Source organism: Pristis pectinata, chromosome 4 (genome assembly GCF_009764475.1).
Source record: "Pristis pectinata isolate sPriPec2 chromosome 4, sPriPec2.1.pri, whole genome shotgun sequence".
NCBI lineage: Eukaryota > Metazoa > Chordata > Chondrichthyes > Rhinopristiformes > Pristidae > Pristis > Pristis pectinata.
Window position 1 is genome coordinate 59814048 of NC_067408.1, and position 25841 is coordinate 59839888.

General features: G+C 42.8%; 1 protein-coding gene across 5 annotated transcripts in view; it reads right to left on the reverse strand.

The window, feature by feature from the left end:
- ap1s2 (adaptor related protein complex 1 subunit sigma 2) overlaps window positions 1-25614 on the reverse strand; it is a 53488-nt gene extending 27874 nt beyond the window's left edge. For 4 of the 5 annotated variants that reach the window (XR_007956294.1, XR_007956295.1, XM_052015311.1 and 1 more), the window contains exons 1-4: window positions 25531-25614; window positions 11871-12049; window positions 8339-8447; window positions 5845-5982 (exon numbers count right to left, since the gene is read on the reverse strand). Coding sequence is in view for 3 of the 5 variants with exons in the window: in XM_052015311.1 (XP_051871271.1) it covers window positions 5845-5982; window positions 8339-8447; window positions 11871-12049 (426 nt within the window). In the remaining 2 variants the exon portion in view is untranslated. The remainder of the gene's footprint in view (window positions 1-5844; window positions 5983-8338; window positions 8448-11870; window positions 12050-25530) is intronic. The other variant, XM_052015312.1, reaches the window with a different exon arrangement.
- Window positions 25615-25841: the final 227 nt, after the last annotated feature.

Here is a 25841-nt window from a genome sequence, read left to right on the forward strand (position 1 = left end):
ATCAAAGACTGGCACATCAAAGCAAATGGACAACTTACCTAGACTTGAAAAAGTTTTATCTTCAATTTTTTTTAGGCTTTATGAACGTTGTTGTTGTCCTTCACAAGAATTTGACATCAGAATCTCAAGCAACCTTTATTTATCATGTTAGTAAAAGTGCAAGTACCACAGAACAATACAGCACAATACAGGCCCTTCGGCCCACCATGTTGTGCTGACCTTCAAACCACACCTAAGACGATCTAACCCCTTCCTCCTACATATCCCTCTATTTTAAATTCCTCCATATGCATATCTAACAATCTCATGAAGACCAACGTATCAGTCTCCACCACCACCCCAGGCAGCGCATTCCATGCACCAACCACTCTCTGGGTGAAAAGCTTCCCTCTGACATCTCCCTTGAACTTCCCACCCATTACCTTAAAGCCATGCCCTCTTGTATTGAGCATTGGTGCCTTGGGAAAGAGGCGCTGGCTGTCCACTATCTATTCCTCTTAATATTTTGTATACCTCTATCATGTCTCCCCTCACCCTCCTCCTCTCCAATGAGTAAAGCCCTAGCTCCTTTAGTCTCTCCTCATAATCCATACTCTCTAATCCAGGCAGCATCCTGGTAAGTCTCCTCTGCACCCTTTCCAACGCCGCCACATCCTTCCTATAATGAGGCGACCAGAACCGGACACAGTACTCTAAGTGTGGTCTAACCAGAGTTTTGTAGAGCTGCATCATTACTTCGTGGCTCAAACTCGATCCCGTAACATCCCATAAGCTTTTTTAACTACCCTATCCACCTGTGAGGCAACTTTCAGGGATCTGTGGATATGAACCCCCCAGACCACTCTGCTCCTCCACACTGCCCAGAATCCTGCCATCAACCTTGTACTCCGCCTTGGAGTTAGTCCTTCCAAAGTGTACCACGTCACACTTCTCTGGATTGAACTCCATCTGCCACTTGTCAGCCCAACTCTGCATCCTATCTGTAAGCTTCGACAGCCCTCTACACTATCCACAACACCACCTAACTTTGTGTCATCTGCAAACTTGCTAACCCACCCTTCCACCCCCTCATCTAAGTCATTAATAAATATCACGAAAAGTAGAGGTCCCAGAACCGATCCTTGTGGGACATCACTAGTCACAGCCCTCCAATATGAATGCACTCCCTTCCACCACAACCCTCTGCTTTCTACAGGCAAGCCAATTCTGAATCCACATGGCCAAGCTTCCCTGGATCCCTTGGCCTCTGACCTTCTGAAGAAGCCTACCATGTGGAACCTTGTCAAACGCCTTACTAAAATACATGTAGACCACATCTACTGCACTACCCTCATCAATCTTCCTGGTCACCTCCTCAAAGAATGCTATCAGGCTTGTGAGGCAAGATCTTCCCTTCACAAAGCCATGCTGACTGTCTCTAACCAGTCCATGATTCTCTAAATGCCCATAGATCCTATCTCTTAGGATCCTTTCTAACAGCTTACCCACCACAGACACAAGGCTCACTGGTCTGTAATTCCCTGGACTATCCCTACTACCTTTTTTGAATAAGGGGACAACATTTGCCAATCCACCCTCCAATCCTCCAGTACCATTCCCATGGACAACGAGGACTCAAAGATCCTAGCCAACGGTTCAGCAATCTCCTCCCTCGCCTCACGGAGCAGCCTGGGGAATATTACGTCAGGCCCGGGGGACTTATCTGTCCTAATATTTTCTAACAGCTCCAACACATCCTCTCTCTTGATATCTACATACTCTAGAACATTACCCTGACCAACACTGTCCTCAGCGTCATCAAGATCCCTCTCCTTGATGAATACTGAAGTATTCATTGAGAACCTCACCACAGCTTCCAGGCACATCTTCCCACCTTTGTCTTTAATCGTTCCTACCTTTACTCTAGCTATCCTTCTGCTCTTCATGTACGAGAAAAAAGCCTTGGGATTCTCCCTAACCCTACTCGCCAAAGCCTTTTCATGTCCCCTTCTTAAGTTCCTTCCTTGCTACTCTATATTCCTCACGAGCCCTATCTGATCCTTGCTGCTTACACCTTACATATGCTGCCTTCTTCTTCCTAAATAGTTGTTCCACCTCTCTTGTCACCCATGGTTCCTTCACCCTGCTATTCCTTCTCTGCCTCACTGGGACAAATTTATCCCTAACATCCTGCAAGAGATCCCTGAACATCGACCACATCTCCATAGTACATTTCCCTTCAAAAATGTCATCCCAATTTACACTCTCAAGTTCTCGCCTTAAAGCCTCATAATTCGCCTTTCCCCAATTAAATATCTTCCCGTCCTCTTTGCTCCTATTCCTGTCCATGACAATGCTGAAGGTTATGGAGCAGTGGTCGCTGTCCCCCAACTGCTTGCCCACCAAGAGATCTGTCTCCTGACCCGGTTCATTACCTAAAACTAGATCTAATATGGCATTCCCTCTAGTGGCCTGTCAACATACTGTGACAGGAATCCATCCTGGACACACTTAAACTGCGCCCCGTCTAAACCTTTGGCACTAAGCAGGTGCCAATCAATATTTGGGAAGTTGAAGTCTCCCACGATAATAACCCTGTTATTTTTGCATCTTTCCAAAATCTGCCTCCCAATCTGCTCCTCAGTATCCCGGTTGCTACTGAGGGGCCTATAGAATACTCCCAGTAGAGTAACCACTCCTTTCTTGTTCCTAACTTCCACCCATCTTGACTCTAGAGAGGATCCTTCTACATTATCCACCCTTTCTGCAGCTGTAATAGTGTCTCTGACCAGTATTGCCACCCCTCCTCCTCTTCTCCCCACCACCCCCATCCCTTTTAAAACAGTGAAAACCAGGAATATTCAATATCCATTCCTGCCCTGGTGTCAGCCATGTCTCTGTAATAGCCACAATATCGCAGTCCCATGTGCTTATCCAAGCTCTCAGTTCATCTCCCTTATTCCTGATGCTTCTTGCATTTAAGTAAATGCACTTTAGCCCATCTGCCTTACTACTTTTATAGCCTGTACTCTGCTTCTCCTTCCTCAAAGCCTCTCTACCTGTTAGATCTGACTTTTCCCGATCCCCTTCTTCCTCTGACCTACCCGTCTGGTTTCCACCCCCCTCACAAACTCATAAAACCACACTTAGCAAACCTGGCTGCAAGGATATTGGCCCCCCTTGGGTTCGGGTGTAACCCGTCCTCTCTGTTCAGGTCCCACCTTCCCCAGAAGAGATCCCAATGATCCAAAAATCTAAAACCTTCCCTCCTGCACCAACTTCTCAGCCACGCATTTATTTGCCATCTCCTCCTATTCCTACCTTCACTATCGCGTGGCACTGGCGGCAATCCGGAGATTGCTACCCTTGAGGTCCTGTTCTTCAGCCTTCTGTCTAGCTCCGTAAACTCACTTTTCAGGATCTCATCCCTCTTCCTACCGATGTCGTTGGTACCAACATGAACCACAACTTCTGGCTGTTCTCCATCCCGCTCAAGAATCCTGTGGACCTGATCAGAGACATCCTGGACCCTGGTACCTAGGAGGCAACATACCATCCAGGATTCATGCTCACTGCCACAGAACCTCCTATCTGTTTCCCTGACTATGGACTCCCCTATCACTACTGCCTTCCTCTTCTCCTCCCTTCCCTTCTGAGCAGCAGGACCGGTCCCAGTGCCACAGACCTGGCTACTGCTGCTTGATCCCTGCAAGTCATCCCCCTCAACAGCTTCCAAAGCGGAAAACCTGTTATTGAGGGGAAAGCCTCCGGGGTCCTCTGCGCTGCCTGTTCATTTTCTTTTTCCTTCTCTCCCCTGACAGTCACCCTTCTATCTACTTCCTGGACCCCAGAAGTACCTGCTCTAAGGGGGGGGGGGGGGTGACTGTCTCCTGATGTACAGCATCTACATAACTTTCTCCCTCCCTGATGCTCCGCAGTATTTGAAGCCGCAACTCCAGCTCATCAATTTTCAGCCAAAGTTCCTCCAGCCTCAAGCACATACTGCAGACATGGTCATCGTGCACCACAGCAAGGGCCACGAGCTCCCACATCAAGCAGCTGCAGCACACCACCATGTCCTCCATCTGAACTAATTGTTTCTTTTTCCCTACCTAGTATTTTTCCTACTTAAGAATTTATAACAGATAAACCTTACCTTTACTTACCAGCTACTCTCCCACCTCGCCCCTTTACGCTGAAGCCCCCTTGAGCCAAAGCCCAAAACACTCTGCTCCCACTCACTCTGCTGCCAGCTCCGACGCTGCCCGCTGGTTATGGAGCCTGCGCAGTTACTCCCCGCTATCCCCGAAACTGTTAGAAGAAAAAAACTTCTCTTCGGAACTCCTCGGCTGCTTCCGTTCACTGGCCTCTCACTCCCGATCGAAACACCAAAGACTTCCCTTCTGTTTTTAAACTGCGCGCACGCTACCGACTGACATCATGTGCCTGCGCAGTTACTTCATGCAGTCATGAAGCAAAAAAGTTTAATGTTTGTAATTCAAGTGAGTTGAGAACCTTTTAGATCAAACAGAAACAGTTTCTCCAGAGGGATGCCATAGAAAGCTCACTGATCTAAATTGCTCTTCCCAGATGCTACCTAACCTGCTGAGTATTTCTAGCATCTGTACTATTTTGGTTACCAGTATCAGTCTTTAACAATACTGACTCGAGGTCAGGATTGAGTATTACTTGCATGGCCTTTATTCACTGCCTACCATTATTTTAAAGACTTGCATTTATGAAGTTATATTTTCACATCTTCAACTGCCATACAGCAAAAACCACTTATGTGGGAAACATGTCAGCCACGATAGATATTCACCCAGGCAGAACAGTGACAATGCTCAGATTTGATACAAGAGAAAACCCCCTAGTGCCATGAAGTATTTGCATCACCCCAAGTCAACTAGAGATCAATAATGACCAAAGGATGGGTTAAGGTAGAATATGAGATGAGCAGTAGAATGGAACCCTCTGAGGTCAGCAAGCAGATCTCAGCAAAAGTCATCAAGCCTCTAAGCACTAATCAGGTTACAATGAAGCTGATGCTGCAGAAGAATAACTGATGGACGAGATATGGAACTTGACACTTCGTTCTGAGTCAAGCAGCATATTCACACCTCAACAGGCAAACAGTGAGAAATAATATGTGGAATCCATTTTCCTTATGTTTTCATGTAAAAATCTAGTGGAAATTACCAAGTAATTGCACTTCAGAAGAGTCTGAACTCCTCAGAAAGCATACAGTGATGTTTAGTTACCAAGTTGCCTTGATGACTGATTTGCTCAAAAGTAGTGGCCCAGAATAACACAGAATAAACAATGTCAAAAAATTATAGGAGTCTGGCTCCCAGGTTTCAACACTGGGACAACACAGCAAAGTGAGGTTAATTACAAAAGAACTAAACTAACATGTCTAACACAAAAGACAAAGCCAAGCTCTTCAGGGAAAAGACACTAAAGGAAGGTAGACATACAGAGGCAAAAGTACAATCTACTCTTTGTTCCATAATGAAGACTTTAAAAGTCACTTTACCCCAAAGACAGGGGTCTTTGATGACACCGACACAAACTTAGAACACTAGAATGTGGATTTAATTGAAAAAAAAGCATTCAAGACTCATGCCTCTTTACACCTATACAGACAATTTTAATAAATTCTACTTCTGCCTCCATATTTTGTCACGAGACAAACATGCAACTTCAATCATATACAAATCATAAATCCAAACAGAAGGGATTAACAAAGGTGGTGCTAAGCAATCTAAGTCCTACTTTCAAATTAGGGTTAGTACTAAGGTGACAATTTCTCCTGCCAAAACACAACATGCCAAAGGTCTGGCAAGCACATTCTTTAATTCTTACCTCTTGTAACAAATCAGCTTGTTCAATTGCCTTCAGTACATTCTTCTTTGAAGTCTCCTGAACCTCTCCGCCTAACAGGAACTCATCCAAGATAAAATAAGCCTTTTCAAAGTTAAAGATAATGTCAAGCTCACAGACCTTCAAGAAAGGAAACAAAGACAGATGGTGATTACCGAAATATAAATACTATAAAGTAACTATATTTACAACTCAGTTGAGGTAACTTAATTTCAGCAATTCATTTACCTTTCCCAAACAGTTATCAATTTCATTAAGTAGTTGTGTATGATCACATCACTGACAAAAGTTTCTTATGAAAATATTCAGCAACAAGGAACTTCAGTCAGATAGTTTGCACAGCATAAAATAATGAAAGGAGATGAACTACTAGGATGCATGTAAAAGCAGATTTACACTAAACATTGCCATATTTTATTCACTTCCTTTTTAACATTGTGAGATAGCGAATGTGATAAACAAACATTGCAACTACTTCAAAAAAAAAGTACTTCCATAGAGAAAGTATTAAGGGGTTTGGTATCTTTGAAAGTGGATAAATCAAATGAAATTTCCAGGTAGTTAAAAGCATGGGAGGAAATTGGAGGTTCAGACTAATATTTCAATCTTCCCTGGCTACGAGAGTGATGATGGACAACTGGAAGAATTCCAACTGTGGATGTTCAAGAGAGAAAAGGGACAAGGCAATTATAGGCAATTAGTTTAACTTCAGTGGCCAACAGTGAATAGATTACAGTGGTGAATAACTTATCCTCATGAACAATACAAACCTTCATTTAGAAAAGCATAGACTAATCACAGACAGTCAATGTGGATCTGTTAAAGAAAAGTAATTTGATTCAATTTTGGTTTGGGGTGGGGTGGGGTGGGGGAGAAGAGAAAGTGATAAGGAAGATCAATGAGGGCAACAAATTCAATGTAACTTGCATAAATTTCAGCACTCTGATAAAGTCCCAACTTGACAGGCAAATCAAAAAAGTGCAAGCCATGGGATCCAAGGAACAGTGCTAATGGCAGGAATTCAGAGTATTCATTGGCAAGTATTTGTGAAACTAGAAAGTTATTACTAAGCTATTGACATAGCTCAGTACTCCAAACTTTGCTTTTTTTTTGGGAATAGATATTAATGATTTAGATCAAATGTACGAGGCATGGTCAAGTTTACAGATGATACCAAGACTGATCACATAATTTCAGTGAGGAGGAAAATTTGGGTTACAGGATATAGCAGGAAAGCAGAGCTTTGATCTGACCCATTAGTTGAGCAATCATTTTGACATTTATTATTTTGCTGAAGAGCACACATGTATGAGCACATGTAATAGCCCGAGAGTCTTACTCACAGAATCATACCGTACAGAAATCAATAACAGACTCCACTGTCACAATTCTTGGATATACTGTATTGTCCCCCACTGTCAAGAAAGACCCACCTTCAGCAAATTAAAACTTCATTTTTAGGCACGAAAGATGCAGCACTCCTCATTGTAGATTTGGTTCCCTGGCTTGATTGTAATGGTAGAACGTGAGGAATACAAATGGTGGTAATCATTTCTGATAGTGCTGCCACATTTAGTCAAAGAGGATAGTGTCAGGTAGATTAACCATCTATGTTGGTTTCTTCACCAACTATCACAGACCCAGTCCAGCAGCTACATCTTTCACAGTTCAACCACCTTCACTCAGTGTTGGCACCACCAAGTCACATTGGGCGAGGTACATTTACTACTCACTGTACTTCTTTTAAGCATAGTTCAATAAGGGTTTCTTAGCTGAAGGAGAATGGTCAGTGGAAGTTTCTTTGTCCCTGACTTCATAGGGTTGAGGACACCAAGGGTCATTCCCTCTCACTTGTGCCAACACCTCTGAAGGCTCTTTCCAGCCAGTAGGACACAATATATCCAAGAATTGTGACAGAGAAGTTTGATATGTTGTCTCTACATTGTGATTCTGTGAGCAAGACTGTCAGGCTATTGCTCAACTAGTCTGCAAATCAACTCTTCCACTTTAGATAACTCAATGCAAAGATCTGAGAAGTGGACTTCCATGTTCAACTTGAATAAAGCAAATAGGTCACTAAGTTACATCTTGCTTCAAATGAAGAGTCAACTTAATCTGGCTTGTTGGAAATCCAAAGTAAAGAAATTGCAGGTGTTGGAAATCTGAAATTTAAAAAAAAATCAAAAAATGCATCTAAGGAGAGAAAAAACAGTAATGATTGTTCTGACGAGGGGTCATTGACCAGAAACATGGACTGCTTCTCTCTCCACAGATGCTACCTGACCTGCTGAGTATTCCCAACACCTGTTTTTATTTTAGATTGTTAGAATTTAATTCAAAGCAAGGTTTTGACCAAAGATTTTCCTATTCCAAAGTTACCAGACAATACACATAGGGATAAACTGAACTTAAGGTGCATTTCCTGCACAAGAGGGCTAATGTTAGATGGGCAATGAATTTAAGTATTTCAACTCACACTTCCAAAATACTTGTCTAGGAGTTCAACATAACGATGAATAATCTCAAGTGTTATGAGCTCATTGTCCTGGTCCTCAATAGCACAGCAGAAGTAAAGACTTGCATACCTATGCAAACAAAATAGTTCAATCACTTGTTATTAAAACCATTGCACTATAGCAATAGCCACTACACCAGATCAAATAACTGAAATTTGTTTACCATACTATTTTACATCTTTTGAAGAAAACTCAAAATATTGAATGAAAATGAATGCCATTGATATCTGCAACCAATGTTAAAGTCAATTTTAAACCTTCAAAATGAAATCCTCAATGAATTTAACAAATCAAACATGGCTATTCCCAAGTCATGTGTTTGAAATTTGCCAGTGCAGTGGAAAAGCACTTACAATCATGCAAATTTATATTATGTTTCTTGCTTCAGAGTGTTTAAAGCACATGACCAAGTAACATTCAACTGAAAGACAGGCAACTTCTACGTCTGGCAGATACACTTCATGTACGTAATCCACATGATGAAGAAACAGAAAAACAGCCTGTAGAACTTTGACAAATCAAACTAACCCTGACCTTTCAATCACCTGAACAATATCCTTGCAAGGATTTGAAATCCTGCAATCCAAACCCAAACTTAAAACTGCTTTCTGATGTGTGCCGTACCCAGCTGTAACTTAGAGACAGAGTCTGTGCCAAGTATCAAGCACCCATTTACACCCACCCCATTTTTATTCTCTCACAATCTCAAATTCCTGGAAAGCAGCATGGAGGATATAACTATTTGAAATAATTGTTGAATCTGTGAAGAGGTACTGAATTTCAACCTTCCCAGGAAGGAATGGATATTGAACTAATCTGATTCAGGGAAGAAAGATACCTTTATCACTTGTACAAGTGGAAGATTCAAGAAATTATATTGTGTAAAGTTTAAATTATCCTGTGCATCACATCAGAGGCTCAGAATAAATTTCAAAAGGTGATTTAATTGAACAAGTTTCTGAAAGATCTGTCATTTATCAAAATAAGACTTTGCTTTCTAAATTCAGAATAGAATATCTTGGGTTCCCCCCACCTCCATAAGGTAATAGGAATAGAGCAAACATTTAGAAAAATGAAATAGTTTAGCTGGATATTCCCACTATGTGCCTTCACAGAAATATTGACGTCCTTCTCCAACATCTTGCTGTTTTCAACCTTTACTGAAAGCTGTTCAAGGATTCAACAATCCTGTAGAGGTGGATAAAGTCCAGAACTTCATATAGATTTAGTAACACCTGTCAAACTAAAAACAATTGAGAATCAAGAGTTGCAGTGTGGGCAAACTTGGATGGCAGTCAAAAAGAGTTTAATCAGTTTGACAGAAAAAAAGGGCAAGGGTTTCACAACAGCTGCTTACTGCAGTGCGAGAAGCTGCTGTCTAATTAGCCATTCGTGTCATTTACTTCACAGCCTTAAAAGTGACAACTGCCCTCACTGTAAGACAGATACATAGTTAACTTTTCCTCTTACAACATACTTAACCTCGAGGCTAATCTCAAAAACAAATTGGATTTTTTTTCCAATACCACATTTTTAAAAAGTTTGATGCCACACCTCTATACTTGCTTAGAAATAATTGCCAACAAATATTGAATTTTTTTGAGGATGTGACTAAACACATCAATGAAGTAGATGTAGTGTGTATGGATTTCAGCAAGGCATTTGATAAGGTACCCCATGCAAGGCTTATTGAGAAAGTAAGGAGGCATGGAGGCATGGGATCCAAGGGGACATTGCATTGTGGATCCAGAACTGGCTGGCCTACAGAAGGCAAAGAGTGGTTGTTGAAGGGTCGTATTCTGAGTGGAGGTTGGTGACCAGTGGTGTACCTCAGGGATCTGTTCAGGGACCCTTCCTCTGTGATTTTTATAAACAACCTGGATGAGGAAGTGAAGGGCTGAGTTAGAAAGTTTGCGGATAACACAAAGGTTGGATATGTTGTGGACAGTATAGAGGGCTGTCAGAGGTCACAGAGGGACATAGATAGGATGCAAAATTGGGCTGAGAAGTGGCAGATGCAGTTCAACCCAGATAAGTGTGAAGTGGTTCATTTTGGTAGGTCAAATATGTTGGCGGAATATAGTCTTAATGGTAGGACTCTTGGCAGTGTGGAGGATCAGAGGGATCTTGGGGTCCGAGTCCATAGAACGCTCAAAGCGGCTGCGCAGGTTGACTCTGTGATTAAGAAGGCATATGGTGTATTGTCCTTCATCAATCGGGGAATTGAATTTAGGAGCCATGAGGTATTGTTGCAGCTATATAGGTCCCTGGTCAGACCCCACTTGGAGTATTGTGCTCAGTTCTAGTCACCTCGCTACAGGAAAGATGTGGAAGCTATAGAGAGGGTGCAGGGGAGATTTACAAGGATGCTGCCTAGAATGCAGAGCATGCCTTATGAAAGCAGGTTGAGGCAACTTGGCCTTTCCTCCTTGGAGAGACGAAGGATGAGGGGGGGGACCTGATTGAGGTGTATAAGATGACAAGAGGTATTGATAGGGTAGATAGTCAGAGGCTTTTCCCCAGGATTGAATTGGTGGCCACAAGAGGAGATAGGTTTAAGGTGCTGGGGAGTAGATATAGAGGCGATGTCAGGGGTAAGTTTTTTTTACTCAGAGTGGTGAGTGCGTGGAATGGGCTGCTGGAAACGGTGGTGGAGACAGATACGATAGGGTCTTTTAAGAGACTGTTGGAAAAGTACATGGAGATGAGAAAAATAGAGGGCTACAGGTAAGCCTAGTAATTTCTAGGGTAGGGACATGTTCTGTACAGCTTTGTAGGCCGAAGGGCCTGAATTGTGCTGTAGGTTTTTCTATGTTTCTAATATATTTGATTTCAGATTTTTCAACAGTAAGGCATTAAGAGGCATAGGAGTCTCAGTTTCCTTAACAAAGATGAACCTGGCACCAAGTACATTACCACCAATTTTTGTTAAAATACTCCCTGTTGCCATCCATCCAGTAGCACACAAGTGAGTGAAGCTAAGAATCCATTAGGAATTCTAGCCTAAATATTCAGTATTCCATGTTATACGTAGAATGAAAAAAATTAAATTTACTGTTTATAATTTCAGCAGTTAAAATCAGGAACAAAGCAGAAAAATAATGGGCCTTCTCGGTGACTCTTACTCTATATACAAATCCCCAAGCCCCTCAATTAAACTCTAGCCTGTAACCCTCTGCTGTATTTCTAGTGTGCTATAAGACATAGAAGGAGTCATCCAATTACACTCACTCTTTGTTCCTTCCCCACAATATTACATATTTTTCTCCTTGCATTCATTACTGACATATATACTTACAATTTTTCTTTTAAACAGAAGCTTTTAGCTCCAACTGCACTGCATTTTTAAATTTATCACATATCCCTTTAACAAAGGACAGGTTACTTAATAATTGTGCTCAGGAACATTTTTAGAGAAGTGAAAAAAGCAGCTCACTGCTGTACTGAGTGTAGATCCAAACCAGAGTTAGAACTGAATAACTGTATTCGAACCTTTTATACACAATCTTCAGGTCCCTCCATTCCAAAAAGCTGCACATCTTCGGTTTACGTGCTAGGACCGTCTGCACCAGCTCCCTTGTAATTTTTTTCTTCTCTTTGTCTGAAAGGGGAACATACCACTTTTGCAGTCGAAGTTTCCCCTGACGACTAAACAGCAGCATAAACTGCATCTGTTAAAAGAAAGCGTTAAAAGGTAACATAGCTTTGAACCTTCACTGGTACCAAAATCTTCTGGCTTTAATTAACACTCAGCACAAAACCATTTGACCCAATGGGTCTACATTAGTGCTCAAAGGCACACAAGCCTCCTTCATTCCACTATATCAGACTACCCTTCTTCCTCCCTCATCTTTATCCTTCTCCCCCACCCCCCCTTAAAAATTATCTACCCAATGTGCAATGTGGTCCTCCCACTTACAAACACCTGACTTACGTACAACCCAATAATACAAATGAACATTTGGGAGACTGACAGGATGAATTTGCTGGCTGCTATGGAACTGCAGACATCTTCTGAACATGCGAACTTGGTTTGCAGCCACATTTCCAACTTGCATTACATAAAACAGCATAGCAGTGGACTGGCCATTCAGCCCATGTTGTTATGCCGATTTATACTAAATATCCTCTTCCTGTTTATCATCCATATCCCTCTATTCCTTTCACATTCATGTGTCTATCTAAATACCTCATAGCCACCAAACTGCCTGCTTCCACTACTACCCCGGTAACCCATTGCAGGCATCTACAAATCTGCATTAAAAAAAATGTTAGCCTCACATCGCCTTTAAACTTCCCCTCTCTAACCTTAAAAGCACATCTTCTGGTGTTTGACATTTCTACTGTGGGTAATAGATTCTGACCACCTACCTTGTATAGGCATCTCATAATTTCAAAAACCTCAGTCTCCGATGCTCTAAGGAGAAGTTTGTCCAACCTGTCCTTATAGCTCATACCCTTGAATCCAGGCAGCATCCTGGATTCTTCTGCACCCTCTCCACATCCTTTCTGTAATTGGGCAACCGGATGTGCACACAATAAGTGTGGTCTGACTAAAGTTTTATATAGCTGCAGCATGACTTCCTTACTCTTATACTCAACAACTCCACCAATGAAGGCAAGCATTCCATATGCCATCTTTACCACCTTATTCACTTGAGTAGCCATTTTCAGTGAACCATGGACCTGGACCCCAAGATCCCTCTGTATCTCAATGCTATTAAGGGGCCTATCATTAACTGTATACTTTCACCTTTCATTTGACCTCCTAAAGTGCAATACCTGTACTACATCAATGCACTCTGTACTGACTCAATGTAACTGCACTGTGTAATGAATTGACCTGTATGATCAGTTTGTAAGACAAGCTTTTCACAGTACCTCGGTACAAGTGACAATAATAAACCAATACCTCACATCAACGATATACGTTAACAATTTGGAAGAGGGGACTGAGTGTAGCGTATCTAAGTTTGCTGATAATACTAAATTGAGTGCAAAAGCAAATTGTGCAGAGGATGTGGAGAGTCTGCCGAGAGATATAGATAGGTTAAGTGAGTGGGCAAGGGTCTGGCAGATGGAGTACAATGTTGGTAAATGCGAGGTCATCCACTGTGGAAGGAAAAATGGATCAGATTATTATTTAAATGGTGAAAGATTGCAGCATGCTGTTGTGCAGAGGGACTTGGGAGTGCTTGAGCATGAATCACAAAAGGTTGGTTTGCAGGTGCAACAGGTTATCACGAAGGCAAATGGAATGCTGGCCTTCATTGCTAGAGGGATTGAAGTTAAGAGCAGGGAGGTTATGCTGCAACTGTACAGGGTACTGGTGAGTACTGCGTGCAGTTCTGGTCTTCTTGAGGAAAGTACTGGCTTTGGAGGAAGTGCAGAGGAGGTCCTCCAGGTTGATTCCGGAGATGAGCGGGTTAGCCTATGAGGAGACATTGAGTCACCTGGGACTATACTTGCTGGAATTTAGAAGAATGAGAGGGGATCTTATAGAAACATAGAATTATGAAAGGGATAAATAAAATAGAAGCAGGAAGGTCGTTTTCACTGGTAGGCGAGACTAGAACTAGGGGACAGTCTCAAGATTTGAGGGAATACATTTAGGACGGAGATGAGGAGGAACTGTTTTTCCCAGAGTAGTGAATCAGTGGAATTCTCTGCCCAGGGAAGCAGTAGGGGCTACCTCATTAAGTATATTTAAGACACAGATATATTTTTGCATTGTAGGGGAATTAAGGGTTATTGGGAAAAGGCAGGTAGATGGATCTGAGTCCATGGCCAGATCAGCCATGATCTTATTGAATGGCTGAGCAGGTTTCACGGGTCAGATGGCCTATTCCTGCTCCTGTTTCTTATGTCATGTTCACACTTGCCCAGATTAAACGCTATCTCCCACTTCTCTGCCCATATCTGTAACTGATCTATGTCCCGCTGTACTCTTTGATAGTCCTTTACACTGTCCACAACTCCACCAATCTTGGTGTCATCTGCAGACTTGCTAATCCACCCATCTACATTTTCATCCAAATCATTGATATATATCACAAACAACAGAGGTCCCAGCACCGATCCTTGCAGAACACCACTGGTCACAGACCTCCAACCAGAATAACAGCCTTCCACCCTTGCTCTGTCTTCTATGGGCAAGCCAGTTCCAAATGCAAACTTGCAATTCACCCTGGATTCCATGCATCTTTATCTTCTGAATCAACCTACCATGCGGGACCTTATCAAATGCCTTATTAAAATCCACGTAGATAACATTCACTGCCTTATCCTCATCAACACCTTTGTCACCTCGTCAAAAGACAGTCGCTTATAAGACATGACTTGCCCCACACAAAGCCATGCTGACTGCCCCTAAGCAGTCCATGCCTTTCCAAACATGCATAAATCCTATCCCTATATTCTCTCCAACAGCTCCGATGGGAGGCTCACTGGCTTACTCCCATTTCCTTTCTTAAACAAAGGAACAACATTTGCTACTGTCCAGTCCTCCGGGACCTCACCTGTTGCTAGTGAGGACACAAAGATCCTTGTCAAAGCCCCAGCAATCTCCTCTCTTGCTTCTCTCAATATTCTGGGATATACGCCATCAAGGCCCTGGGGACTTATCCACCTTAATGCTTTTCAGAAGACCCAGCACTTCCTCCTCTTTGATCCTAAAATGTCCCAGTACACTAGCCTGCCCCATTCTGTTTTCACTATCCTCCAATTTCTCCTGAATTGTACTCATTTAGTACCTCAGCCACTTGCTCTGACTCCAACTACAAATTCCCTCCTTTATCCTTAAGTGGACCTACCCTCTCTTTAGTTATCTCCTTTTTCTTAATACAAGTATAAAATGCCTTGGGATTATCCTTGGCCCTGCTTGCTAAGGACATTTCATGGCCCCTTTTGTCCTTCCTAATCGCCTGCTTAAGCACTTTCCTACTATCTTTATATTCCACAAGGGCCCAGTCTGATTTTAGCTTCCTAAACCTTATGTATGCTTCCTTTTCCTTCCTAAGTTTAGGACTTCTTGAGTCATCCAAGGTTTCCTTAACTCCTTACCAGACCATGCCGATCCTAAACTCTGGTCAGTTGTCTTTAGACAACTCCTATATTTGTTTTTAAATTAAATATGTCAGACATGGACTTGTCTGACAGCAGCTGATCCCAGTCAGTGCCTCTTAGCTCCTGTCGTAATTTGCCCTCCCCCAATTTAGTACCTTCCTTCAAGATCCAATTTGATCCATGCTCATAACGATCATAAAACATAATGAGTTGTGGTCACCATTCCAAAAATGTTCACCCACTATCAGGTCTGTCACCTGACCTGGCACATTTTCCACAACTAGGTCCAATATGTTCTCTCTAGTTGGATTCTCCAAATACTGTTTCAAGAACCCCTCTTGGATGCACTGAAGAAATCCCACCTCATCTTGTGATACGAACAGTTCACAGAAGCTGAACCCTGCCATAACCTGGGGAGGACCTGTACAGTCATCCAAAGTTACTGCACACCAAATTTATTCTGGGTAGTTAATTATCTTAAGTCGAACATTGACAGCATTGGAAGAAGTCAGATCATACATTGTGGATCTGTGATCTCTTGGAAAGACTAGAATTGTTAACTCTATTTATCTCTTCACAGATGCTGCATAACCCACATACTTCCAGTATCTAGATCCATTTAGTGTTTGTACTTTGGGCACCCACAAGTGGAGCATGAGGGCAATACACCCACATCTTCCCTTCAACACATTCTGTGCCAGTGTAAAATTACAGACATCGGGAACCCTCTGTGGTACAAATTACAACTGGTTGGCAGTTCTCTAAAGGATTGTCAGTGAACTGTCAGCACATTCCAAACGCATAGTGGCTAAAGAGCCAGTTATTGAGATGTGTCTATATTGAAACATCAAGGAACAGGCCCTATCTCTTCCAACTGAGACAGCACTCGGTGCGCCAAGGGATAGCAAGCTGTGCACTGCAATTGAGAGAAAACAAGACTCCCAAGTTCCGGGTGTCCAGATATCAGTAACTTGTCCAAAGAAAGGAAGGATTTACAATGTAAACTGAGCTGGCTAAGGCAGATAAATCAGAATACAGGAAAAAAACTGCTACTGTGTCTCTTTTGTTATAGGAGGAGGAAATTGTACCATGTCATAAAGCTCACAAATGAGTTCAGGAGAATTTGTTACAAGCTCATTGTTTCCATAAGCAGAGAGCAAACAATTGAGAGTTTTTTTAAACTTGGAGCCAGGCATGGGAGAATCATTTCTAGGCTGAGTAAGAGAATTAGCAAATAATTGCAAATTTGCAGATTTGAAGAACTCAGTTCAGAGATAGTTTATCTGTGAAATCTTAGAGACCAGCGAGAGGGAACAGCTACCATATGGAAAGACCAAAAGCTCAATTTCATTTGTTTCAAAAGGTGTTCATGTACAAGTTACAGAAAGTTAGCAAATGATTTTAGGAGGCAAAAGGTGTGTCAGATTTGAGTACAAGAGTGCATACATTTTGCCCCAATTACATCGGGCCCAAGTGAGACTGCATCTGGAATATTATGTACAAGTCTGGTCTCCCTACCCAGGGAAGGACATACTAGTGATAAAGTGATACTAACATACTAAGCCTATATTCTTGAGGTGAGAAGAATGAGAGGACAACACGCAAAACTCTTAAGGGGAGGTGATGTTTCCTCCGCTGGGATGTTTAGAACCAAGGGTTGTCATCTCAACATTAGGGCCCAGCCATTCAGGGCAAAGGTGAGAAATCTCCTCATTCAAAGGGTAGCGAATTACCTACCCAAGAAGGATGTGTAGGCTAATGTGTCATGTCAGAAATAGTTTTTGTGTTAAACATTAAAGGAATCAAGGGATATGGGATTAGTTCAGGAAGGTCGCACTGATGTAAAAACAAAATCAGCTATAATATGGAAAGGAAAAGCAGTAACAAGGAGCTGAATGGCCTACTCCTGTTTCCGTTTCCTATGTTCTATCTGATCTTTCTTCGTAGCTAGCTTTCCAGTCCTGGCAACATCCTCAAATCTCCTCTGCACCCTCTTCAGTACAATCACATCTTTGCTGTAACATGCTGATTAGAACTTCACAATACAACACCTGTAGCCTAACCAATGTTGTACATAGATTATGCACAACTTTCCAGATCTCATGCTTTAGCTAAGAAAGGAAATCATCCATATGTCCTTTTAACCATCTTCTCTGTCCCACTACCTTTAAGGGATTGTGGACATCCACTCCAAAGGTCCCTCTGTACCGCCACACCTCTGGATGTCCTGCCATTTACTGTATATTCTCTTGCCTTTAGAAGCTGCAACAAAGCATTACTTTAGATTAAATACAATTTATTTTCTGCTGAACAGGCCAGACCATCTACACTCCACTGGCAGAAAGCTGTTCTCCCTCCTGTCAACCAAGACACTGATTATCTACCCCATCTATGCTTCTCATCATTTTATAAATTTCTATCAGCTTCCAACACTCCAGAGAAAACAATCCAAATCTGTTCAACCCTCCTAATATCTAATACTCTCTAATCCTGGCAGCATCGTGGTAAACCTCTTCTGCACCCTCCCCAAAGCCTCCACATCCTTCCTATTGTGTGGTGACCAGTACTGCACATAATGCTCCAAATGTGGCCCAACTAAAGTTTGATACAGCTACAATATGACTTCAAGTTTTATTTTCAATGTCCCAACCAATGAAGACAAGTATGCTGTATTCTGCCTTTACCACCCTATATTCTTCTGGGCTTATAGCTACATTTTGGCATCTGATTTTATCTGACCCTGTATAGACCTCGTTCAGGGGACACTAAATTTGGCTGTTTTTCCATTTTACTTGTCAGAACATGTTACTCCCCTGCTGAATGCGTCGCTTACTTCGAGACTGATTTACCATCAAGTTTCCAGTTCACTTTTGTTAAATCTCTTCTCAGTATCAAAGTTGGTCTTACCCCAATTTATAACAGGTAGGTAGGAGAGAGCAGTAGTTACAAGAGATTTCAAGTTAGGAAGCAACAAGTATTGCTGTGTTCACAAACATGATTCAACTGACTGTGCATACAACTGAAGTTCTGACACATACAGAATTACATCACGGACAAAATGAGAAGGAGCTACTTGACATAATCTTTGGATTGGAAGTTTCTTCAATACACTGTGGGAGAACTGTATGTGCATAGATTGCAAGCTACAACACTGCTGTTAAGTCCCTCCAGAAATCGCAAAAGAATGCAGAGAATTCTTGAGGATGCAGGTATACAAAAAGATTCAATGCTGCACAGGCAAATACATGCATGTAGCTGACACTCCTAGCTCACAGATATGAAGGACCTTCAGATAATCAGCTTGCTGAGGCATATCTTTCAGCCATGAATGCAGAAGATTGAAGATATCACCAGGAGATCCAGTGCCTGGAGTGAATGATTCAGGCAGAATGGAAAATGTTCTCAGACCGTGTATTTACATAAAATGATGTGATCTTAGGTAAATACATGGTTTAAGGGTAACTGTCCCCAAATCACAAAAGCATAACATGATAAAATTCATTCATTCCTCACATCTGGGAGTGAATAGTTGCCTCTTGCAAACAAGCAAAAGCATCTATTGCCCAAGGATGAACAGGGAGATCAGGCAGTATTGCAAACTTTGAAAGGAAAGCAAAGAAAACTCCATTCTCATCAAGTCCATGGATAAAACTTAGATCAGATGTGTTTCACCTAACTGAGATGATGTATTTGATGACTTTTTTTTATAAAAAGACTTAAAAAACATTCTTGTTGATAATCATCCACATGGTCAAAGGCGAGTTTACCGGATGCAGCATCACTGATGCTGAACATAAATATTGGATCACAGCTCACAGCAGACAACTCTGAGGTCCTCACAGGACTGGAAATTTGGTCACCACATAACACCATCTCATTTTCCACAAAGGAACTACTATAAGAAACTAAGTCACCATAATCAGACCCCATTTCAAGTAACACAGGCTTTCTCAGTATCCAAAAGAATGGTCATGTGCAGAGACTCAAATAGATGAGCTAAAACTCTACTCCCAACAACATAGAAACATAGAAAAACTACAGCACAATTCAGGCTCTTCAGCCCACAAAGCTGTGCCGAACATGTCCCTACCCTAGAAATTACTAGGCTTACCAATAGCCCTCTATTTTTCTCAGCTCCATGTACCTATCCAACAGTCTCTTAAAAGACCCTATCATATCCACCTCCACCACCATTGCCGGCGGCCCATTCCACGGACTCACCACTCTCTGAGTAAAAAACTTACCCCTGACATCTCCTCTATATCTACTTCCCAGCACCTTAAACCTATGTCCTCTTGTGGCCACCATTTCAGGCCTGGGGAAAAGCCTCTGACTATCCACCCGATCAATGCCTCTCATCATCTTATATACTTCTATCAGGTCCCCCCTCATCCTCCGTCACTCCAAGAAGAAAAGGCCGAGTTCCCTCAACCTGCTTTCATAAGGCATGCTCCGCATTCCAGGCAGCATCCTTGTAAATCTCCTCTGCACCCTTTCTACGGTTTTCACATCCTTCCTGTAGTGAGGTGACCAGAACTGAGCACAGTACTCCATGGGGTCTGACCAGGGACGTATATAGCTGCAAAAATACCTCTCGGTTCCTAAATTCAATTCCCCGATTGAAGGACACCATATGTCTTCTTAACCACAGAGTCAACCTGCGCAACTGCTTTGAGCGTCCTATGGACTCGGACCCCAAGATCCCTCTGATCCTCCACACTGCCAAAAGTCCTACCATTAATATTATACTCTGCCATCATACCAAAATGAACCACTTCACACTTATCTGGGTTGAACTGCATCTGCCACTTCTCAGCCCAACTCTGCATCCTGTCTATGTCCCTCTGTAACCTCTGACAGCCCTCCACACAATCCACAACACCCCCAACCTTCGTGTCATCCGCAAACTTACTAACCCACCCCTCCACTTCCTCATCCAGGTCGTTTATAAAAATCAAAAAGAGCAAGGGTCCCAGTACAGATCCCGAGGTACAACACTGGTCACTGACCTCCACGCAGAATACGACCCTTCAACAACCACTCTGCCTTCTGTGAGCCAGCCAGTTCTGGATCCACACTGCAATGTCCCCTTGGATCCCATGTCTCCTTACTTTCTCAATAAGCCTTGCATGGGGTACCTTATCAAACGCTTTGCTGAAATCCATATACACTAAATCTACTGCTCTCCCTTCATCCATGTGTTTAGTCACATCCTCAAAAAATTCAATCAGGCTCGTAAGGCAGGACCTACCCTTGACAAAGCTATGCTGACTATTCCTAATCATATTATACCTCTCCAAATGTTCATAAATCCTGCCTCTCAGGATCTTCTCCATTAGCTTACCAACCACTGAGGAGAGACCCACTGGTCTATAATTCCCTGGGCTATGCCTACTCCCTTTCTTGAATAAGGGAACAACATCCGCAACCCTCCAATCTTCCGGGACCTCTCCCGTCTCCATTGACGATGCAAAGATCATCGTCAGAGGGTCCACAATCTCTTCCTTCGCCTCCCATAGCAGCCTGGGGGTACATCTCATCTGGTCCCGGTGACTTATACAACTTGATGCTTTCCAAAAGTTTCAGCATTTCCTCTTTCCTAATATCTACATGTTCAAGCTTTTCAGCCCACTGCAAGTCCCCAATACAATCCCCCAGATCTTTTTCCATAATGAATACTGACGTAAAGTATTAAGTACCTCCGCCATTTCTCCTGGATACATACAAACTTTCCCACTGCTGCACTTGATAGGCCCTATTCTTTCACATCTTATCCTCTTGCCCTTCACATACTTGTAGAATGCCTTGGGGTTTTCCTTAATCCTGCCCACCAAGACATTCTCATGTCGCCTTCTGGCCCTCCTAATTTCCTTCTTAAGCTCCTTCCTATTAGCCTTATACTCTTCCAGATCTCTAACATTACCTAGTTCTCTGTACCTTTTGTAAGCTTTTCTTTTGACTAGATTTATTACAGCCTTTGTACACCACGGTTCCTGTATCCTCTCGTGACTCCCGTTTCATTAGAGCATCCCTGTGCAGCACTCCACACAAATATCCCCTGAATATTTGCCACATTTCTTCCGTACTTTTCCCTGAGAACATCTGTTCCCAATTTAAGCTTCTAACTTCCTGCCTGAGAGCCTCATAATTCCCTTTACTCCAAGTAAATGCCTTTCTCGTCTGTCTGTTCCTATCTCTCTCCAGTGCTAATGTAAAGGAGATAGAATTATGATCACTATCACCAAAATGTTCACCCACCGAGAGATCTGATACCCGACCAGGTTCATTTCCCAATACCAAATAATCAAGCACAGCCTCTCCTCTTGTAGGCCTATCTACATATTGTGTCAAGAATCCTTCCTGAACACACTTAACAAACTCCTCCCCATCTAAACCCCTCACTGTATGGAGATGCCAATCGATATTTGGGAAATTAAAATCCCCCATCACAACAACTCTGTTATTCTCACACCTTTCTAGGATCTGCTTCTCTATCTGCTCCTCAATATCCCTGTTACTATTGGGCGGCCTATAAAAAAAAACAGTAAAGTTATTGACCCCTTCCTGTTCCAAAGGTTACTAGAAAAGATGGGAAGACAAGTAAATGTAGCACATGTAATATCAGTCCCTGGACTATAACTGTTCCTTTAATACTGTCACCACTCTAAGGACTGCTTCATGTGGCTAACTAACTCATGTGACAAAGGGTAGAAAAATCCCCAGGGCCAGCTGAGATCTATCCCAGGTTGCTATGGGAAGCAAGGGAGGAGATAGCAGGGCCCTGACAAGAGATTTTTGCATCTTTGTTAGCCACAGGCAAGATATCAGAAGACTGGAGAATAGCTAATGTTCCTTTATTTGAGGAATGCAGCAGGGTTAAACCACATAACTGCAGGCCAGTGAGCCTTACATTAGTGGGAGGAAAACTACTGGGGAAAATTCTAAGAGACTTGTATATACTTGGAAAGGCAGGGACTGATTAGGGATAGTCAGCATGCCTTTAAGAGGAAATCCTATCTCACTACTTTGAGTTTTTTTTTTGAGATGAAGATTGATGGAAGGCAGTGTAGCAGATGTCATCTATGGATTTAGTAAGGCATTTGACAAAGTACCACCTGTTAGACTGGTCCAGAAGATTAAGGCACATGGGAGACAAGGTGAGCTAGCAAATTGAATCCAAAACTGACTTGGTGATAGGAGGCAGAGGATGGTGGTCGAAGAATGTCTTTCAAATTGGAAGACTGTGACCAGTGATGTCCCGCAATCATTTGCGATGTGAATCTAGGAAGCATGACAAGCCTGCAGCTAAAGTGGAAATTGGTGGTGTGAATCTCAAGGAAGCTTATCTAAGGTGACAGCAGGATATAGATTAGATGGAAAGTTGGGCAGAGTGTTGGCGGATGTAATTTAATCCATATTGGTTGGTAATGCATATTGTGAATTCAAATAGGGGTACTGCATACGCAGTAAATGGTAGGGTGCTAAGGAATGTTGTTGAAGAGACTCCTTGGAGTTCAAGTCCATAGTTTCCTGAAAGTGCAAGACAGGTCAAATGGATAGTGAAGGCAGCATATGTGCCTTCATTGGTTGGCATATTGAATAAAAAAGTTAAAGCGTTATGTTGCAAATTTACAAAACGCTGGTTAGTACGCAGTTGGAGTACCATGTGCAGTTCTGGTTGCTGCACAGTAGGAAGGATGTGATTGCACTGGAGAGAATGCAAAGCAGATTTACCTGGATTGAGGGCTTTCATAACTTATAATGAATTAATGCATAGTTCATAATAAACATACAAGATTATGAGAGGCATAAATAGGATAGGTAGAATCTTTTTCCCATGATAGGGGTATCAGAAACAAGAGGACATTCATTTAAGGAGAGAGGAAGGAGTTAAAGGCTGAGGGGAAAGTTTTTTTAAATTTACACATAGTTGATATCTGGAAAGCACTGCCAAAAGTGGTGATGGAATCTGATGCAATTACTAAGTTTAAGAGGCATTTAGGCAGGCAACTGAATAAGCAAGGCATAGATGGGCAAAATGTCAGCATTCTGTGTTGTACAAATCTATGGCTATGAACTGTTTCCACTGATGCAATGGTGTTAGGGACAAAGTTCCAAAAGAAGGCTGATGGAAAAGAGCAGAACAGCCTTACTTTTGTTAAGCTGCATGAAGTACTTCTTATAGCTTAAATTAGTAACTATTACAAGAGGTCAGCCACAGTTCAAGTAGTTGCCTCACCACTTTCAAGGGCTATTAAGGTTGCACAATATATGCCAACAATACAGCCACATCCAGAAAGATGTATAACTAAAGAACATCAAGAGAATAAGGGAGAAAGCTCCAATGCTTTTACAAAGAACAGGAGAATACCCAACTTGCATATTTTGGATAGTAAACAAATAACTAACTTCATCAATAGAGTCAGCCTATTTATTAACACAATTGTTCACACTTCTTTTGTCCACAGACAACTGACAATCCAGTTTCAAGCCAAGAACAAAAATCAAACTACTGGAGGAACTCAAAAGGTGTGTTGGTGGAATTACAGTAACTTACAAAAATAAATACACAGCATTGGTGGAAGCAAACAGATGATCAACATTTCAGGTCAAGATTCTGCATCAGGATTGAGAATGCAGAGGGAAAATAGCTAGTATAAAGAGGTGAGACATCCACCTTTGGAGCAATCTAACTTTAAACACTTTGGGGAGTGAGAGACCGACTCCAAACTATGCTCAATTATTCTGATACCCCAGTACCAGAAGCAACGAGCTCAGCATCTTTATCCAGCAACAAGATACTGGAGGAACTCAGAAGGCTAGGCAGTATTTGTGGAGGGAAATGGACAGTTGACATTTTAGGTTGAGACCCTTCATCTGGACTGAAGGATAGAGGAGAGATAGTCAGCATAAAGAGGTGAAGAGAAGGGGTGGAGCAAGAGCTAGCAAATGATAGGTGGTCTGTTGCTATTTCCACTCCTCTTTTTCATCTGACCATTATCCCTCCTCACCTGGATCCACCAGTAATAGGTGGATCCAGGTGAGGAGGGGTGATGGGCAGATGGAAGGAGGAAGAGTGGAAATAGCAACAGAGAGGATCCACCTATCACTTGTTAGTTCTTGTTCTACCCCTTCTCTTCACCTCTTTATACTGACTCTCCTCTCTCTGTCCAAAGGGTCTGGACCCAAAACATTCAACTGTCTATTTGCCTCCAGAGATGTCACCCGACCCACTGAATTCCTCCAGCATCTTGTTTGTCCAGATTTCAGCATTCAGTCTCTTGTGCTTCCAGCTTCTTTACAATTCAAAAATCATTGATTAAAAATGGAATTGTGCGCATTAGCCCTCCAGAAAGTCTGTCAGACATATGTCAACAAACAAGCTTACTGTATCATAGACATGAAAAAGCTAAAGTCTGCAAATGCTTCTGACATTCAAACATTGGAAACTCAACGATACAAACAACTCACTTAAGTGTACGATGGTAACAAGGCGATGGAAATACCAGTTTAATCAGAATCAGATTTATTATCACTAACTTATATGACGTGACATTTGTTGTTTTGCGGCAGCAGTACAGTGCAAAGACATAACATTACAGTAACTTACAAAAATAAATAGTGCAAAAAAACATCTGACGTCCCTTCCAGTCTGGGCAGATACAGTGGCCCCTCGTTCCACCAGAGATAGCTGCTGGGAAACTCCTGGAAACTAGGCTCCAATATCAGGGCGTAGTCCTCAGGACAAGGGCCAATCATAGATCCCGAGTCTCATACACACACGTCCCGGGACGTGGGGCCCCTCAGATTGACCCAGGCTGCCCCGCAGCTGCAAACCGGCGGCTTGGGCAAGCACCATTGAAGTACATCCCAGGTTACCGCCCGGCCCACGGTACGCACTCCCCACCCCACCGGCAGAGGCCACAGGTTCCCGGCTGCACGACACTGCTCCCTGAACGGCCGGCTCGCTAGCAATGGCCGCGGATCCTGGGTCTAGCCCCAGCTCAACTGCTAAAACGTGAACAGCCCTTCACACGAAACGCCTGCTAAGCAGTGGGAGCTCTCAGCCACAGCGGCCTAACTTTACCTCACCGTGTTCTCCTGCAGTCGCCCCTCAACCCGACTGCGTCCTCCTCAGCCAGCGTGTACCAGACCCGCCCACGGTTCCATGTCCCTTCACCTCATTGGATCAATAGGGCGACCTGTAGCATTCCAACTTCTGATTGGTTCTTGTGGATGCCCGTCTGGTTCAGCGGTGGGAGGAGTTGATTGGACTATCCGCAGCGAGTTGCAGCTCTTGCCAATGGATTGGTGGAGCGGCCGTCAATCCGGCCTCCACGGGTAGGGTGGACGTTATTGGTCGGATGGTGCGGAGGAGGCGGTGCCGTTTCCCGTCAC